A 17,124-nucleotide genomic window follows, 5' to 3' on the forward strand; every position below is an offset into this window, starting at 1 on the left:
TTTATTTCAACTTAGTGTATTATTATTTAAATGCAACTTGATTGAATCGGAAAATTTCACGTTGTATATTAAACGAAAAAAAACGACCCAAAAAAGTTTTCGATTTTAGGTCGAAATATTGCATAGGCAGTATATTACCCACTATATTGTTTTTCATTTTAGGTGCTTTAAAAAAAAATAAATCAGAAATAATGAGTCAACTTTTCTTCAAACTCACTAAATTTATTTATTTATAACAATTAATTGCAAATTTGACCCAAATGTTTTTTGCATTTCCAGATTTTATGCTCGTTTTAGATATAGCACGTCTTATAGTGAACAAAAAATAAATAAATTTGCTACAAAGATATTACATTAAAATGTGTATATTGTCTTTTATGCTAATTTACTTTGTTATTTCTTATTTTATTTTATTGTATTATCTTTTATCACGTTGTATATTAAATTTGCTACAAAGATATTACATTAAAATTTGTATATTGTCTTTTATGCTAATTTATTTTGATATTTCTTATTTTATTTTATTATATTATCTTTTATTTCAACTTAGTTTATTATTATTTAAATGCAACTTGATTGAATCGGAAAATTTCACGTTGTATATTAAACGAAAAAAAACGACCCAAAAAAGTTTTATTTTAGGTCGAAATATTGCATAGGCAGTATATTACCCACTATATTTATTAGTAGGCTAACTTTGTTTGATTATATGCTCATTAATCGGATGCTTAGATCCCATAATCCTAATTTGTTTATGTCGCTTAAAATTATGTAATCAATTTTATTTTAGTAAATATGTTTGCGTGAATAATTTCAATGTTTTTGTTTTTGTTTCTTTTTCTTTTTTTTTCTAATTTATTCTGCTTTGCTATATCTTAGTATTATATCGTTCACAAACGATATTTTTGGTAGATATGGTCATATATATTCATCTCCATTTCATGAATATGAATGTTTACAATTTTAATACAAATTAATTACGTACATAGATCTCAATGGGAATCCCAACATTAAATATCCGAATATTAGAATCCTCATATTTCCACAATGATAACATTAAAACCCGGAAAAAGGTCCAAGTGCACTTATTGCGTTTTTATATGGAACTGTTTATTCTCATCACTTAATTTTTTCGCACTTTAAGTACTTTATTTTTTTTCTTTCATTTAAATGTTTTAGTAAACTCTGCCTTCCTTCTCATTACATAATTATTTTTATATTTTTATTTTTTATGAAGGTAGCCTCTATTCTATTCGAAATTTTCGTTTTGTGTCACACTTATGTACATACTACATATATATTTATACAAAATAAAACTCGGTAAAGCGCCAATTGCATACCTAATAGGTGGCGTGAAATAGGCTAAATTCCTTAAGCAAATTTCTTCGTTTTTAACTAAAAGTTCGTGTTTTTGAATTATGACACTATTGAAGTAAATGGGCGATATATGTATATGGGAGATATAGGCCTACTGGGGAACCGAGCACACAAAACTAACTTCGGTAGCGCCCCAACGGGGACCTCTCGGGTGGTGTGGAAAAACCTATTTTTCAATTTAATGTCAAGTAATTTCACTTTAATTCTATGTCAATTTCTTTTGATTTTACATATTTTTTATATTTTTGTATAAGGAGCTCCATACCAAAAGGTTATAATTACATTTGAAAATTTTGTAGAAAATTTAAGAAAATACAATAAAAATTACAATGTCTTAATGAAAAATTTAAGTAAGTTAGACCAGTTTGCTATATTTCCGCTCACTGCTTAACTATTAACGCATTATTTCACTACCCCCAACACTGGATGCATAGACTGAGTTGAAAAAAATAATAGTTGGTCGAATTTCGACCACAGGCGATACTAGTTTGTATTATTAGAAGACTCTCGCAGTGAAGCGCAGCTAAATTTCTTTCTTTTACTCATTGCTTGTATTTTAAAATTTCCTGGTGTGAATAATAGGAATGAAAATATGTTTATTTTCATGCGGTAATCGCACGAGTTTATATAAAACCAAATCTAAATTGAAATTTTCCTCTACAGAGTTTTCTGAATCTGATACAAAAATGTCAGATATATCCGACGTGTTCAAAGGTTCGGTAAAAAATGTTTCGCAGTTTAGCAATTGTTTCCATAAAGAACTTGTCCATCTGGTCCAAAAGATTGAATTGCAATTGCGGTTCCTGTTTTTAACAAGCAATATTTATTTTTAGGTTTAAGATTAAGAAGATATGTTGGTGTTTGAATCCCAATGACCTTTTCATATTTGTTCAATCTTTTTTTTGTTATCTCCTCCATTTTTATCTGAAACACTTCCCTTGTTACTTTGTTGTAGATCTGTTCTAAAATTTTCGAAGGATTTTTTACGTAACGTTTTAGTTTTCGCATACAATTTTCGAACGGGTATGCTGAAAATGAATTTATAAACCCAGTTTCTTGAACACACTGCGTGAGGTGAAGAAGGGAATGTACATTATAACTGACTAAATTCTCATGATATATATCTGGGAATAATTCAATGAAGTGCTTTATCATGTCTGTAGCAACTTCTAAGTTATCCTGATAAGTTTCCTTCACAGAGAGCAGCCTATAGGAGCAATGAAGCAAACAAAAATTATAGTAGTATTCCTCAGGGACAACATCTTTTAATGCGACGATTCCCGTATATAGTACAAACTGGCGGAACTCAGTGGCCTTCCACCTCCGTAACTCTACAAGGCTTCTAGGTTTACGTGCGAATTCATCTGGAATATAAGGAACGAAGGAAAGAAATCGCGAAGATATACTATTTTTACTCTCCGGTCTTAGTTTAAAATTCTTAGTTTGACCCTCTAATAGAGCTTTCAACATTTTCTTTACAATTCCTAGATCAACCAGGTGCATTGGCTCCAATGGAAATTGTGTAACCATTTTAATACCTATTGTTTCTAGAGATAAGCAGCTGTCTAGCATTGGCTTGTGGTAGTTTCCATATCTACGAAGTTTAAAATCTTCATCAGACCTAGGTTGTGCTACTGCAGTATTGAAAATGGTGGTATTGTTAACTCTCGTCCCAGTTTGTATACAATTGCTGCAGCCATTCCTTGCATTAAAACCAACCGTACCGTAAACATAAGCCCTGGCCGGCGCATCACAAATAAAACATTTGACTGAAACAAAAAACTGTTTACCACCGATTGAAAATCCCACATCCTTCAAGGCTTGCATTTCCAATATAAAGTCATGAAGATAACATGAAACATTAAAAGGCTTTTTATTGCCCAGAAAAACTCCAATTGTAAATACGTTTTTATTTGTGTCGCCAACTACTTTTCCTAATATGGGCCACAATGATGCGTTGTTGCTTTTAAATAGAGGAGCACCGTCAATATTTATATCGAGGAGTAAGTAACTTGAACTATTTCGATTTATAAACAGTTCGAACATCTTTATCATCTGTTTTTTGAATACCAATGTGTGTATAAAACCCGGGCGCAACTGGGCGTAATGGGGCTTTCTCGATTTTCATTAATGTTTTAGAAGATTTTGGTAAAGAAAAGCCTTCTGATCGGAATATCTCTAAAATGTCGTCAAAACACATCCTTGTTTCCGAATGTTTGCCGGCCCATAAAGTAAGCTTTTCTTCCAGGGGCAATCTAAGATGATGTTCGTTATTTTCCTCTACTTGCACTAACTCAGGAGCTGCAACTGCACTTATTTCTCCAGCCACTGTTCCACGAATTTCTTCAGTGACTGTTTCTTCACCCACGCGCAAATCGAAATTACTTTCTTTTTCTTGTTTTATTAAGCGGCGCCAATGGCGTTTGGAATACATTTTGAATTTAGGTTTGGTTTAAATTTTTAGTAATAAGTGTACTATAGAAATATTTCCAAATATAAATATTAACCGTTTTGTTTCTTCACTTCGCACGTCTGAACAATTACTAAATATTTAATATCCATATCGACTGCATAAGAAAATTCATAAAAAAGAGAGTAACGGGAAATAAAATCATAAGTTCACTGGTTGATGCCAGAGTGAACAAAAAAAAATAGAATGAGCGGCAAGAGCATAAAATAAAGTATCCTAGACAAATTAAATGAAAAAGGGCGTAGCCACGCCCGTTTTGAAATTTTCTTTTATTTTTGTATTTTGTTGCACCATATCATTACTGGAGTTAAATGTTGACAAAATTTACTTATATACTGTAAAGATATTAACTTTTCTTTTAAAATTTGACTTTAAAAAAAAATTTTTTTAAAAGTGGGCGTGGTCGTTCTCCCATTTTGCTAATTTTTATTAAGCATACATATAATAATAAGAGTAACGTTCCTGCCAAATTTCATCATGATATCTTCAACGACTGCCAAATTACAGCTTGCAAAACTTCTAAATTACATTCTTTTAAAAGTGGGCGGTGCCACGCCCATTGTCCAAAATTTTACTAGTTTTCTTTTCTGCGTTATAATTCCAACTCACCTACTAAGTTTCATAGCTTAATCCGTATTTGGTAATGAATTATCGCACTTTTTCGATTTTTCGAAATTTTCGATATCGAAAAAGTGAGCGTGGTTATAGTCCGATATCGTTCATTTTAAATAGCGATCTGAGATGAGTGCCCAGGAACCTACGTACCAAATTTCATAAAGATATCTTAAAATTTACTCAAATTATCGTGTTAACGGACAGATGTACGGACGGACGGACGGACATGGCTCAATCGAATTTTTTTTCGATACTGATGATTTTGATATATGGAAGTCTATATCTATCTCGATTCCTTTATACCTGTGCAACCAACCGTTATCCAATCAAAGTTAATATACTCTGTGAGCTCTGCTCAACTGAGTATAATATTTAACGAGCATTTGAAAAATAATGTGAGTGTTAAAATGATAGCTCAAAAATACGAAGTTGGGATGCAGACCGTTTATGACATTTTAAAAAGCAAAGACAAGCTTTTAAAGTTTTGTGCAGAGAGTGATTCGGTGGTTCGATTTCGTAACCGAAAAACTTTAAAGCCAGCTGAAAACCCAAAAGTAGATTTGGCACTTTACGAATGGTTCAGACAAGAGAGTTTTAAAGGCACTCCAATTACAGGACTGATGATAAGAGAAAAGGCTAAGATATACCAGACAAAATTAAACATTGATTCTGAGTGTGAATACTCCAACGGGTGGTTGCAAAATTTTAAGAATAGACATGGAATAAAAAGACTTCATGCTGAAGGAGACAAATCTTCAGCAAACTATGTAAGTGCCACAATGTTTTTAGAACAATTAATTGAATTGATATCAACGGAAAATCTTACCAATGAGCAAATTTATAATGCGGACGAGACAGGTCTTTTTTGGAAGTGTTTGCCCGAGAGGCTAAAAACGTTATTGTAAAATATTTGCCACCGAATTGTATGTCCTTGATCCAACCGATGGATCAGGGTGTAATATGGAGGTTTAAATGCCATTATCGCAAAGCTATAGAGTAAAAACTAGTCTCGCCAAATAGTGGAGAAGATTTTAAGAAAGAATTTAATATAAAGAAATCCCTGTGGTCCATTGGTAATGCTTGGGACGCTGTTACTTCTGAAGTTTTGAAGAACGCTTGGAATAATTTGTTATGCCCAGATAATGAAGGTGCGTAGGCATATTTTTATAATTTTATAAAATATTTTCATGCAAAAATTCATTGATTTTTGTTATAGGTATGGCATATCGAATACACACGTGAATATGTCACAAATGATCAATATTACGGATGACTTTACCACAGAGGATATAGAGACATGGCTGAAATGTGATGAAAATTCCTCCCAATTTGCTGTTTTGTCAGATGAAGGAATTAAAAGTATTGCAAACAGTAACTCACATGAACCTGAGCGAGACAATGGATTGGAAGACATGATGAAGACGATGTATTGTTCAGAAACCACTTTAAAAGAAGCGATAGAGACATCAAGCACATTGCAGGATAAAATTCAAGTTTATCGCATACAAGAAAAACTTATAAAAGAAAATTGTAAATTGAAAAATATTAGACAAACAACATTACACGGTTTTTTTAAGAAATTGTATTCTTTTTTTGCTTGAAGTCCTTTTTTTGCCTCATGTTTTCAGTAGAAAATTTCATGTATACATACATTGTATTTAATATATAAATGTACATAATTTTCTTGAATTAATTTTTTTTAATGTAAATATGTATGTACACCAATGTTCACTTGTTAAATAATAAAAATATTAAAAACCTATAATCAAAATTGTTGTTCCATTAACCGTGAAAATCGATTATCCGCAATGCTTCTGGTCCCGACCATCACAGATAATCGAGGCCCGATTGTACAAAGTTATTGAAAGAATTTCCATCTCTGATATTCGGACCAGATTATACGAATCCAGTTAAGCATGCTACTGTACACAGACTTGTAACTGAAGGAAGCCTTCCTTTTCTAAGCCCAGGCGCCTAGATCCTATAAAATTCAAAGTTACAAAGACAGAGTTCGATTTTTTCTTAAAATCTGGAATTTGTAGGCAATCATATTCATCCGTAGCATCTAGCATTCAAGAAGGACGTTAATGATTGGCATCATTGTGGTGATTTTCGTAGGCTGAACGTAGCAACAGTACCCGATCGTTATCCATTGCCTCATATCCATGATTTCAATATGAATCTTCGCAACAAAAACGTGTTTCCTTAATTGATTTAGTAAAAGCGTATCATCAAATACCAATGGCCAAAGAAGACATATATAAAACGGCAATAACAACACCTTTCGGTATGTTTGAGGTCTTACGTATGCCCTTTGGGTTGAGAAATGCGTCCCAAACTTTTCAAAGGTCTATTAACGAAGTTGTAAGTGGTGTAGACTTTGTATTTGCATACGTTGATGATTTGCTTATTGCAAGCAGAGATGAAAAGGAACATTTAAGGGATCTGAGCATACTTTTTGGGCGTTTATCGGAATACGGCTTAAACATTAAACCTAGCAAATATATCTTTGGGGTTAGTAACATAGATTTTTTAGGGCACAACATTTCCGGTTCTGGTATTAGACCACCAGATGAAAAAGTAGCAGCAATTCGTAGTTTTGAGCTTCCGAAATCTTTGAAATTGGCTCAAAAGTTTATCGGAATGATAAACTATTATTCCGAATCTTGCTGAATATACAAATACAATATATAATTTAATTAATAGCACAAATAAGAAACGGGACAAAACATTAATTTGGGACGACACATCAACTAAATCATTTGAAAGTATCAAAGAAAAATTTGCATCTACGATATTATTGAATAATTTTAATAAAGATGCAAAGCTTTCTTTTCCAAAAAGATTTCACCATCAGAAACAAAATATAGTACATTTGACCATGAGTTGTTAGCCATATATTTAAATATAAGGCATTTTCGCTACCTCTTAGAAGGACGACAGTTTTCATTTTATACCGATCACAGACCCTTAATTTTTGCTTTAAATTCAAAAAACAGAACGCAGTCCGAGACAGACGAGGCATCTTGAATTTATTGCGCAGTTTACAAACACTGAAAGAAGTGGTGCTAGTAAAATCAACAAATCGGTTCTGTTGTTCCTGAGTTATCGGAGATTCGGTGAAATTGATCGAATTATGGTTAATTCGACCGAGTTCTTTGTCAAACGAACAAATTAGCTTAGTCATTTCAACAGAAGAGAAATTGTCGCTCTTAAGTTAACAAAATTCTGTAAAATTGACAGATTCCTGGTCAATCTAACTGATTTCTTCGGTAATTTCATCAGCGATCAACAGTCAATACATGAGCAAATGTCAAAGAGAATTTTACGCTCACTGCGCTTTCTACTTTGTACTTATGACGACGGTGCTACTCGTTTAAAGAAAATATACCAAAATAAGAAAACCACCAAATCGAAAAAACACGCAAAATGGGAAAAGAATAAAAATTAGTTTTTCAGTTATCAATACAAAACGAAAAACTCTTTTTTGAATTATGAGATACCGGGACACCTATTTATCGGGTACAATTTTGTAACTTCTCCTCCAAGCGAAATGCAAAATTGTGCCCACTTTTTGCAAAAGTTTTGTTTGAACGAACAGTATTTTTCCAAAGCTATTAACATTTTGTTAAATTTTTTACGAATTTTAACTCACCCGAACGAATTTAATAAGATAATAAACAAGTAAGGAAGGCTAAGTTCGGGTGTAACCGAACATTACATACTCAGTTGACAGCTGTGGAGACAAAGTAAGGGAAAATCACCATGTTGTAAAAAGAACCTAGGGTAACCCTGGAATGTGTTTGTATGACATGTGTATCAAATGGAAGGTATTAAAGAGTATTTTAAGAGGAAGTGGGCCATAGTTCTATAGATGGACGCCATTTAGAGATATCGCCATAAAGGTGGACCAGGCCTGACTCTAGAATTTGTTTGTACGATATGGGTATCAAATGAAAGGGGTTAATAAGTGTTTTAAAAGGGAGTGGGCCTTAGTTCTATAGGTGGACGCCTTTTCGAGATATCGCCATAAAGGTGGACCAGGGGCGACTCTAGAATTTGTTTGTACGATATGGGTATCAAATGAAAGGTGTTAATGAGTATCTTAAAAGGACGTGGGCCTTAGTTCTATAGGAGGACGCTTTCTCGAAATATCGCCATAAAGGTGGACCAGGGGCGACTCTAGAATTTGTTTGTACGATATGGGTATCAAATGAAAGGTGTTAATGAGTATTTTAAAAAGGAGTGGGCCTTAGTTCATAGGTGGACGCCTTTTCGAAATATCGCCATAAAGGTGGACCAGGGGTGACTCTAGAATTTGTTTGTACTATATGGGTATCAAATGAAAGGTGTTAATGAGTATTTTAAAAAGGATTGGGCCTTAGTTCTATATGTGGACGCCTTTTCGAGATATCGCCATAAACGTGGACCAGGGGTGACTCTAGAATTTTTTCGTACGATATGGGTATCAAATGAAAGGTGTTAATGAGTATTTTAAAAAGTAGTGGGCCTTAGTTCTATATGTGAACGCCTTTTCGAAATATCGCCATAAAGGTGAACCAGGCCTGACTCTAGAATGCGTTTGTACGACATGGATATCAAATTAAAGGTACTAATGAGGGTTTTAAAAGGGAGTGGCCCTTAGTTGTATATGTGAAGGCGTTTTCGATATATCTACCAAAATGTGGACCAGTGTGATCCAGAACATCATCTGTCGGGTACCGCTAATTTATTTATATATGTAATACCACCTTCCAAGATTCCAAAGGCTTTTGATTTCGCCCTGCAAAACTTTTTCATTTTATTCTACTTAATATGTTAGGTGTCACAACCATTTTACCAAGTTTTTTCTAAAGTTATATTTTGCGTCAATAAACCAATACAATTACCATGTTTCGTTCCTTTTTTCGTATTTGGTATATAATTATGGCATTTTTTTAATTTTTCGTAATTTTCGATATCGAAAAAGTGGGCGTGGTCATAGTCGGATTTCGGCCATTTTTTACACCAATATAAGGTGAGTTCAGATAAGTACGTGAACTGAGTTTAGTAAAGATATATCGATTTTTGCTTAAGTTATCGTGTTAAAGGCCGAGCGGAAGGACAGACGGTCGACTGTGTATAAAAACTGGGCGTGGCTTCAACCGATTTCGCCCTTTTTCACAGAAAATAGTTACCGTCCTAGGAGCTAAGCCTCTACCAAATTTCGCAATGATTGGTTAATTTTTGTTCGACTTATCGCATTAAAAGCATCCTAGACAAATTAAATGAAAAAGGGCCGAGCCACGCCCATTTTGAAATTTTCTTTTATTTTTGTATTTTGTTGCACCATATCATTACTGGAGTTGAATTTTGGCATAATCTACTTATATGCTGTAAAGATATTAACATTTCTTTTAAAATTTGAATTAAAAAATTTTTTTTTAAAAAGTGGGCGTGGTCGTTCTCCGATTTTGCTAATTTTTATTGAGCAGACATAAAGTAATAGGAGTAACGTTCCTGCCAAACTTTATCATGATATCTTCAACGACTGCCAAATTACAGCTTGCAAAACTTCTAAATTACCTTCATTTAAAAGTGGGCGGTGCCACGCCCATTGCCCAAAATTTTACTAGTTTTCTATTCTGCGTCGTAAGCTCAACTCACCTACCAAGTTTCATCGCTTAATGCGTATTTGGTGATGAATTATCGCTCTTTTTCGATTTTTCGAAATTTTCGATATCGAAAAAGTGGGCGTGGTTATTGTCCGATATCGTTCATTTTAAATAGAGATCTGAGATGAGTGCCCAGGAACCTACAAACCAAACTTCATCAAGATACCTCAAAATTTACTCAAGTTATCGTGTTAACGGACAGACGTACGGACGGACGGACATGGCTCAATCGAATTTTTTTTCGATACTGATGATTTTGATATATGGAAGTCTATATCTATCTCGATTCTTTTATACCTGTACAACCAACCGTTATGCAATCAAAGTTAATATACTCTGTGAGCTCTGCTAAACTGAGTATAAAAACATCCTTTTTTAATGTTGATGTTTCCGACAACATAAAAGTTTGAGTTGTTCTGGAATCGTTTCAGCTTAAAGTGTTACGAAAATTAAACTTGCCGAATTACATGTAAAGTTACTACAGTGGTGAATTAACTTCTAGCGATTTGATTCTTTAATTTTCTATAATTTACAAGTTCTCTATTTAAAATGTTATGTCAAACATTTATACAAGTTTTCTTCGAAACAATCAAGTGTGACAACTACATGCGATAGAAGAAATTGAGAATGAGCTGAGCTGCAACTGAAAGAACTGAGAATCAGTTTTGTGACTAAATGAGAAAAACTGAATTAAGCATGAAAACAAATACCAGCATGATAGCCTACTGGTTAAAGGCAAATGCAGTTTCACCATGTTATTCAAGGTTCGAATCCCGGTGAAAGCTTTGATAACATTACAAAATTGCCTGATGATGGTTACGTTGGCGGCTTTCGAAATGGTTCCATCGCAATATGCCAATAAATGTTTCTTTCTTTTCAGTTTCTCTTAGAAAACATAATAATTGAAATTCAATTATTATAAGCCGGTGTTAAGCTCATGAATTCTTAAATACAACTACTATTTTCATTTCTATTTGCAAAGCGAAGTTCAAAACTATAAATTAAATAAATTGTAAAATATAAAATTTGGTGAAAGTGCGTTTAATAAAACAAAATAATAAAGCGTGTAATGTTTAATGTGTGCCAGCATATTTGATGTAAGCCCAATTGACATTCGGTCAGTAAGTGCTACCGTGGTGTGATGGTAGCTTGCTCCACCTGCCACACCGCATGCCCTGGGTTCGCACCCCGGTCAAAGCAACATCAAAATTTTAGAAATAAAGTTTTTCAATTAGAGGAAAGTTTTTCTAAGCGGGGTCGTCCCTCGGCAGTGTTTGGCAAGCGCTCCGAGTGTATTTCTGCCACGAAAAGCTCTCAGTGAAAACTCATCTGCCTTTCAGATGCCGTTCGGAGCCAGCATAAAACAAGTAAGTCCCGTTCGGCCAATTTGTAGTGAAAATCAAGAGGAGCACGACGCAAATTGGAAGAGAAGCTCGGCCTTAGATCTCTTCGGAGGTTATCGCGCCTTACATTTATTTATTTATTTATGTATATGGCAACATAGTTACTTTCGTACAAAGCTGTCGGAACAACTTTTTTTGTTCATTTGACTACTAAAACGGTCAATTACGAATCAACGATTCGTGCGCACTTTATTCAACATCTTATTGCCATGGATAAAAATTAACAGAAATTTCGGTTGAATTGGCCCGTATTTCGGTTGATTTTACCAGTCTCTTTCTTTCAGTGAACAATATACAGTACATTAGAGGAACCGATAATAGCGTGGCTGATATATTATCACGAACTTTTGATAGAAGCAATTAAGAATTTCGACCTAAATTTTAAAGTTTTGCAAAATGAACAACAAAAAGATAGTGAATTGACCAAAATAATTGCTAGTAATAATTGCCATAACCTTAAATTAATTAAAGTTTCACTTTTAAATTTAAATATCTGGTGCGAAGATTCGGGTGAAAATCTAAGACCATTTATTCCAAACAGTTTACGAAAAACAATATTTAATATGTTACATGGAATTGTATACCCAGGTACAAAGGCTACCCGTAGATTGATTGTTAAGAAATATTATTGACCAAATATGAACAAACTAATAAATATATGGTCCAAAGAATGTGTAAATTGTCAAAAGACAAAAGTTTATCGTCATACAAAATTACCAGTAAACAAAATTCCAATACCTAAGAGTAGATTCGAACATATTCATTTAGACATTGTAGGTCCTTTACCTGTCTCTAGAGGAAATTGATATATATTTACTATTGTTGATAGGTTTACGGGTTGGCCGGAGGTATATGCGTTAAGAGACATCTCTGCAAATACTATTGCAAAGAAGTTTCTTCATGAATATATTTCACGTTTTGGAGTTCCTTTGGAAATAACCACTGATCAGGGAGCTCAGTTTTCATCGAACTTGTTTTCGGAACTGACCAAGTTACTTGGAAGTCACCATATAACTACGTCTCCTTATCATCCTCAAGCTAATGGGATGGTAGAACGATTTCATAGGCAGTTAAAATCCTCTATAACGGCTAGAAATGGTTCTAAAGATTGGTAAGAAGAGTTACCGATAATACTTCTTGGTTTACGATCAACTTTCAAAGAAGATATTTTGGCAACACCAGCAGAAACGGTTTATGGTCAAAATTTACGTTTGCCTGGGGATCTTATAGTTACAAGTTCAGAGAATATAAGTTCATCGGATGTTTTAAATAGTTTGCGCAAACATTTTGAAAATGTTCAATAGAATTTGCAGCATCATCAGAATTCTAATGGAGTTTTTGTTCCAAAGAATTTAAAAGATTGCCGATTAGTTTTTGTTCGTGTTGTAAATAAACATTCTTTACAACATCCTTATGAAGGGCCTTATGAAGTTGCAGAAAAAGATGATCGTTTAAAACCAGCTTTCATTGAAACAACTTTTCTTAATGCAAAAATTAAAAAGAAAGTTACCTTTGACTTATTTAATATTAAATCTATGGAACGGAGAGTAATGTAGGGTTATGTTATTTTAATTTTTGATATTAATATTAGTTACATTTATGTTCAACTTTATATAAATCTACTTTGTAGAAATTGAATGTAATGTTCTTGTTAATTTTTATATTTCAATTTTGAAATTAATATAATCAAAAATTTTCATTCTATAAAATTCTTTAAAAATAAACACAAGCATACTTTCGGGAGTTAAACTATAAAAATATTTTATAATAAAATTTCAACTCAAAAATAAATAGTGGTGTTCTCATTTTAAGTGGTCTAAAAGCCACAGAGGCGTCTGGACTTTTTAGCTGCGAAGTCATCTATTACCTCGTCTGTTTCAATTTGAAACCGACGATGTCTACTCATTATAGCTAAGCCATTAAGTCCTTCCTCTCCATTGGAATTACGTAAACAACTGTTTAACCTTTTAATTGTTGAAAAAGATCTTTCGACTAGGATCTTAAATCGTCGCAGCTAAAATCCGCTCCCATCTTCGCGTTGCTACAAGCAAGCAACAAAACATAAGAAAAGCGAGACGTCGAAAGACTGCTATCGCAGCAGACACAAGCCAACCTAATAAAACCGCACTGCGTTTTTTTAGCGCACGCAAACAACCGGCGTTTTTTGCCCTAACCCAAATAAGCCTGCATTGCAACAATGTAAAGCATGTATGCAAATGTCAAATCTAAATGTCACGCAGAACAAAAATTGGAAATCGAGTTTGACAGAAAATGGCTTGCGTGCGTTTATATTAGACTGGCTTGACAGTCAATGATTTCGCTACTTCGCTCAAACACCTGCTCTGAGCGCACATCTCTACACCACTTAATATCGCCGCCGAGAAAAAGTCTGGCTATCGGCGCCACAAATGCTGCGTTGCAACAGAAAAAAAATGCAAAATACAAGGAAACGTTAAGATCGAAGGCAAAAAGAAGTACAGGCTATCGCAATTTGAAAAGCGACGCCTTTTCACGAAGAAAAATTGATGCCAGAAAGGCGTGAGTTCACTTGAGCTGCTAGGCAACAAGAATAATACCCTCAGGTTTAGCCAAAAAATCCAGCGACAAGCCGGAAGATTTAACTCCAGGCAAACTTCTGTGAGAGCGAAAGCGGTAACCTACTAACTGGGGTCTAGAATAAACTAAGATCATGAAGGGAACAATTCTCTGCCCTCTGGTGATCCTCTATGGAAATAACCGGAAAGTGCCTAGGAAAGATGATGAGCCCGAACCCAAAGTCTTTGATGTTTGAATTAGTTAGCAGTTGCTGCCGGCATCTTAAATCCACAAATGTTACTTTTAAAATAAATGTATGAAATTTTTTTTGCCAATCTGAGAATTTCACAAATCACGAGCATGTCTATGGAATTCGTGATTTGGTAAAATATATATATCTTTCTGTGGGTTGGAATAGAAGATACCCAATGCATAATTGCATAACTCAAGGGTGGTGTACCTTATGTTTCTCTATCTAGGTCCCACTTTTTTGCTATGAGTTGGGTTTCTACCAAGTTTGCTGATATTCTTCTACTATTCTTAGCCACTCAGTATCTATGTATGCTATACCAGTATTGACTGTGATTTGGCCGACTCAGTCCTGGAGCATTTTTCTGTTCTGGCTCCATCGCGAGCGTTCAGTATCGTCATCGTATGCATCTGTGCGCGTACTTTTTGAAGTACCCGTGTCTGGTGACAATTTGGGTAAAATATAAATTACCTCACCAAAGCTTCTTTTGCTCAACATAAATGATTAAATTCGTTGTTCATCTGCCTCTTCGTTCATTATCATATCGTTCTTGCCACAGCATTAACGTTTTCCACTGCTCTCTTTACTGTCGACTTTCATGCGATCTATATCCGCCTGCTTATTTGTTTCACATATAGGTCGACGTGAATTGACGCGGTAATCTTTAGACGGCTACAGCGCGAAAAGCAGAGGCTACTCTCAGATCTGATTTTCGTAGCACAGCTGTTAGAATGTATTTTCTCATTCTTCGGGGCAAAAAATTCATGTTATTGTTCTTTTAAATGTGTGACTTTCGTATTTAAGAAGCACTATAATAATGGTAATTGAATAATACCATAAATATCCTAGTTTATGGAAAGTATACATATGTATATCAGCTTTTCGGTTGACTCAGATTACACTGGCTTACAGCCAAAATTCACCAGATTCGCCATTTTGAAATTCCTACGTAAAATCACCCCCTGATTCTAAAAATCAAGGTTATTTTTAATTCTATGATAACGTTTTTGAGATATATACGAATAACCGTCTTTTCAAAAAAAGAACTGGGTCCACTTAATCATATATATCTCAAGAAAGAATTGAACAATTCCAAAACGGTTTGAAGCATTTAAAAGGAAATTTGCTATAAACTGTTGCGCAGATTATATTAAATAATTATAGTTGTAAGAAACGCGTGTTTTCTGTATGGTTAGAAAAACGGAAGTAAGTATTTTACTTACTTACTTCATTGGCGCTTAACCGTCTAAACGGTAAGTATTTTATTGACATTTAATATTCAAGATGTCATTTACATAGAAGTCAGAAGTAATATGTTCAAGTTTAATTTTACCGCTTTCAATTTTTTCTTGAATGAACTTTGCTTTAATGTGTACATGTTTTGTGCGCGCAGAAAATGAATTGTTAGTTGCTATGAACATTGCACTTTTGTTGTCACAAAAAACCACCATAGTCTTCGGTTCGCTTAGAAATAATTCGTTTTGTAATCGCTTAAGCCATATAGACTCTTGAATAGCACAGACCATTGACATCAATTCTGCTTCTGTGGTTGAAAGTGCCACAGTTTATTGACGCTTTGTTGGCGGCCACCGTGGTGTGATGGTAGCGTGCTCCGCCTATCACACCGTATGCCCTGGGTTCAACTCCCGGGCAAAGCAACATCAAAATTTTAGAAATAAGATTTTTCAATTAGAAGAAAATTTTTCTAAGCGGGGTCGCCCCTCGGCAGTGTTTGGCAAGCACTCCGGGTGTATTTCTGCCATGAAAAGCTCTCAGTGAAAACTCATCTGCTTTGCAGATGCCGTTCGGAGTCGGCATAAAACATGTAGGTCCCGTCCGGCCAGTTTGTAGGGAAAATCAAGAGGAGCACGACGCAAATTGGAAGAGAAGCTCGGCCTTAGATCTCTTCGGAGGTTATCGCGCCTTACATTTATTTATTTATTTATTTTCTGTATTACAAACACTTGTTTATGGTGCCTTGCAGGTAACGCATTATTCGTTTCAGTGCAGTACAATGTGCCTGATCGGGGTTAGAGGTGAAGCGCCTTAAAATATTCACTGCAAAGCAGATGTCCGGTCTAGTAATATGAGCGGCGTATAAGAGACACCCTACAGCCTGCATGTACGGCACGTTAGCCATCGCCTTTCGTTCGGAGTCAGTCGTCGGACATATCAGATGTCAACTTTTGATTTGTATCGATCGGTGTAGATATTGGATTACATGTATCCATGCCAAAACGCTTTAAAACATCGGTGATATATGCCGACTGATCAATCTTTTTGCCGCTATTGTCGCGTGTAACTCTCATGCCTAAAACTGACAATGTCTTTAATTTGAAACGAATTCATTAGACTATCTTTTAGTTTCATGATCTTATCAATTTCAGTGCTGAAGATCAGTACCTCATCTACATATATAGCCACAAAGAATAATTCATCTTTCCGACTGGCATGGTAGATGCATTGATCCATTTCACTTCTGTGAAGCCCAAAGCTCAGTAGTACGTGGTTGAGTTTTTCGTTCCAAACTCGACTTGATTATTTTAAGCCATATATTGACTTGCGAAGCTTGCAGACCATTCGGAATTGTCATCAAAACCAATAGGTTGTGTCATATATAGCTCCTCCTTTAAATTTCCATTTAAAAACGCGGTGAAATCATCCATTTGGTGTATAATCAAATTGAACTTGGCCGATAAAGGTAAAAGGAATCTAAGCGAGGTATACCGTACAACCGGCGCATAGGTTTCTTCTAGCTGACTTCCATTCGTTTGCATTTTCTAGCGATAAAGCTTCTTCAACTGTTTGCGGCTCTTTAAG

At 34.7% G+C, this 17,124-nt stretch overlaps 1 protein-coding gene across 1 annotated transcript; it reads right to left on the reverse strand.

Moving 5' to 3' along the window:
• Positions 1–2,115: 2,115 nt before the first annotated feature.
• LOC137254180 (uncharacterized) lies at positions 2,116–3,811 on the reverse strand. Its single transcript, XM_067791910.1, has 2 exons — positions 3,465–3,811; positions 2,116–3,394 (listed from the first exon to the last, which is right to left on the reverse strand). Exons 1-2 carry the CDS (start codon positions 3,809–3,811, stop codon positions 2,116–2,118), a joined length of 1,626 nt encoding a protein of 541 aa, XP_067648011.1.
• Positions 3,812–17,124: the final 13,313 nt, after the last annotated feature.

This window comes from Eurosta solidaginis, chromosome 5 (assembly GCF_040869045.1).
Source record: "Eurosta solidaginis isolate ZX-2024a chromosome 5, ASM4086904v1, whole genome shotgun sequence".
Lineage (NCBI taxonomy): Eukaryota > Metazoa > Arthropoda > Insecta > Diptera > Tephritidae > Eurosta > Eurosta solidaginis.